The sequence below is a fragment of the Triticum urartu genome, chromosome 3A (genome assembly GCF_056163025.1).
Source record: "Triticum urartu cultivar PI428250 chromosome 3A, HENAU_Tu73, whole genome shotgun sequence".
In the NCBI taxonomy this organism is placed as follows: domain Eukaryota; kingdom Viridiplantae; phylum Streptophyta; class Magnoliopsida; order Poales; family Poaceae; genus Triticum; species Triticum urartu.
Window position 1 is genome coordinate 247,906,420 of NC_141875.1, and position 2,712 is coordinate 247,909,131.

The window sequence follows — 2,712 nt, forward strand, 5'->3', positions numbered from 1 at the left end:
TCAAAGAAAGACAACTCCAGCCCAGTCGGACTGTTTTTCCATGGCATTGTACCTGGCCTTTCCTGCTCACCAATCGCCAAGATGAAGATAGATGTCCTCTTCGGAGACAAAGATCACTTCTGCCGAGAGCCAGTTTAGTTTGAGGTGGTTGACCTAGACAACCCTTACCACGCGCTCCTAGGCCGTCCGGCTCTAGCCAAGTTCATGGCGGTGCCGCACCATGCCTACCTCAAAATGAAGATGTCGGGTACCAAGGGCGTTATCACCATAGCTGGCGACTACAAGAAGTCGGCCTCCTGTGCTACTACTAGCAGCCGGCTGGCCGAGTCCCTCGTGATTGCTGCCAAGAAGAAGCTCCTTATCCGGGTTGTGGCCATGGCCAGCAAGCAGTCGGTCCTGTCACCAGACCCCAAGGAGTCGGAAGCGACGGGTTCTTTCCAGCTGGTCAAAGAAACAAAGAAGATCCCCTTGGACACCGACCACCCGGAGAGGCACGCTATCGTGGGGACCAACCTCGATAGCAAATAGGAAAGTGAGCTCGTCGATTTCCTCTGTGAGAATCGGGACATCTTCGCATGGTCTCTCAAGGACATGCCGGGTGTTCCGACGAATTTCGCCGAGCACAAGCTACATGTCAGATCAGATGCAAAACTAGTCAAGCAGCCCATCCACCGCATGTCAAAAGAAAAAAGAAGAATTATTGGTGAAGAGGTAGGTCGACTCTTTGCAGCCGGTTTCATTATGGAAGTGTTCTTTCCAGAGTGGCTTGCCAACCCAGTCTTTGTACTGAAGAAGAATAACAAGTGGTGCATGTGTATTGACTACACCAGCCTCAACAAAGCCTGCCCCAAAGATCCATTTGCTCTGCCCCGTATTGATCAAGTGATAGAATCCACAGCCGGATGCGAGCTGCTGTCTGTCCTTGATGCCTACTCCGGCTACCACCAGATCAAGCTGAACCCGGCCGATCGGCTTAAGACCGCCTTCATCACACCATTCGGAGCCTTCTACTACCTAACCATGACATCTGGCCTGAGAAATGTCGGTGCCACTTTTCAGTGTTGCATGCAGAAGTGCCTCCTCAAGCAACTTGGCAGAAATGCCCACGTCTATGTAGATGATATTGTGGTGAAGATGGAGAAGCGTGGCACCCTTCTGGAAGATCTCAAGGAGACTTTTGACAATCTGCGCCATTTTCAAATCAAGCTCAACCTAGAAAAGTGTGGCTTCGGAGTTCCAGTCGGCCAGCTCCTTGGCTTCCTTGTCTCAGAACGCGGCATCGAGTGCAACCCTGTGAAGATCAAGGCCATTGAGCGGATGGAGAGACCCACTCGACTGTGAGACGTCTAGAAGTTCACCGGCTGCTTGGCGTCCATCAGCCGCTTCATCAGTCAGCTAGGTGAGAAGGCTCTTCCACTGTACCAGTTAATGAAGAAAACCGCTCACTTCGAGTGGAACGACAAGGTGGACGAGGCCTTTCTCCAGCTCAAGAAAATGCTGACTACACCGCCTGTCCTGGCGGCTCCGGCTGCTAAGGGCCCATGTTCCTCTACATTGCCGCCACCAGCCGGGTGGTCAGCATTGTCATTGTGGTAGAGTGTCCAGAAGACGGCAGTGCACGACTGGTTCAGAGGCCTGTGTACTACTTGAGTGAGGTGTTGTCAGCCTCAAAGCAGAACTACCCCACTACCAGAAGATGTGCTACGGTGTGTACTTCACAACCAAGAAGCTCAAGCAATATTTCCAAGAGCACTCCATCACGGTCGTCTGCACTGCTCCATTGGACAAGATCATAGGCAACAGAGACGCATCAGGCCGGGTGGCCAAGTGGGCCATCGAGCTGGCCCCCTACACCATCTTCTACCAGCCACGCACCGCCATCAAGTCCCAAGCGCTGGCGGACTTCCTCGTCGACTGGGCTGAGACCCAGTACCTGACGCCAGCTTCGGACTCCACTCATTGGTGGATGCACTTTGATGGCTCGAAGATGCGTACCGGTTTTGGAGCCGACATTGTCCTCACCTCTCCCAAAGGTGACAAGCTTAGATACACGCTGCAAACTCACTTTGCCACCTCCAACAATGTGACCGAGTACGAGGCGCTCGTACACAGACTCCGCCTGGCCAAGGAGATTGGCATCAGCCGGATTCTATGTTACGGCGACTCGGACTTGGTGGTCCAGCAGTCACCTGGCGACTGGGATGCCAAGGATGCAAACATGGTGAGCTACCGCATTCGCGTCCATCAGATCAGCGGATACTTTGATGGGTGCGAGTTCCTTCACGTGCCACGGGCCGACAACGAGCAAGTTGATGCCCTGGCACGGATTGGCTCCACCTGCCAGGCGATACCAGCCGGCGTCTCCCTCCAGTGCCTCCGCAAGCTGTCCATCAAGCCTTCGCCGGAATCAGAGTCCATCTTCGTACCGACTACTCCCGGAACAGTCGGATCCGACTTGGGGGCTGCAGCAGCTGGCCCGGGGACTTCGGTGGGCGGCTCGGGGACTGCAGCAGTCGCACCCGGCCGGGGGACATCAGAACCCGGCCCGAGGGCTGCGGCAGGCGGCACGGGGACTGCGGCAGTCGCACCCGGCCCGGGGATTTCAGAACCCAGTCCGGGGGCTGCAGCAGTCGGCCTGGGGACTTCAACAACACAGGAAGCGACGGCCTACTCCAACCCGCCGCCTCCCAACCCAACCGCCCTCGTACCAGT

General features: G+C 55.7%; 1 protein-coding gene across 1 annotated transcript; it reads left to right on the forward strand.

Annotated features, from left to right (window-relative positions):
* Nucleotides 1–204: 204 nt before the first annotated feature.
* On the forward strand, nt 205–528 carry LOC147979356 (uncharacterized). Its single transcript, XM_087515167.1, has one exon. It carries the CDS (start codon nt 205–207, stop codon nt 526–528), a length of 324 nt encoding a protein of 107 aa, XP_087371293.1.
* Nucleotides 529–2,712: the final 2,184 nt, after the last annotated feature.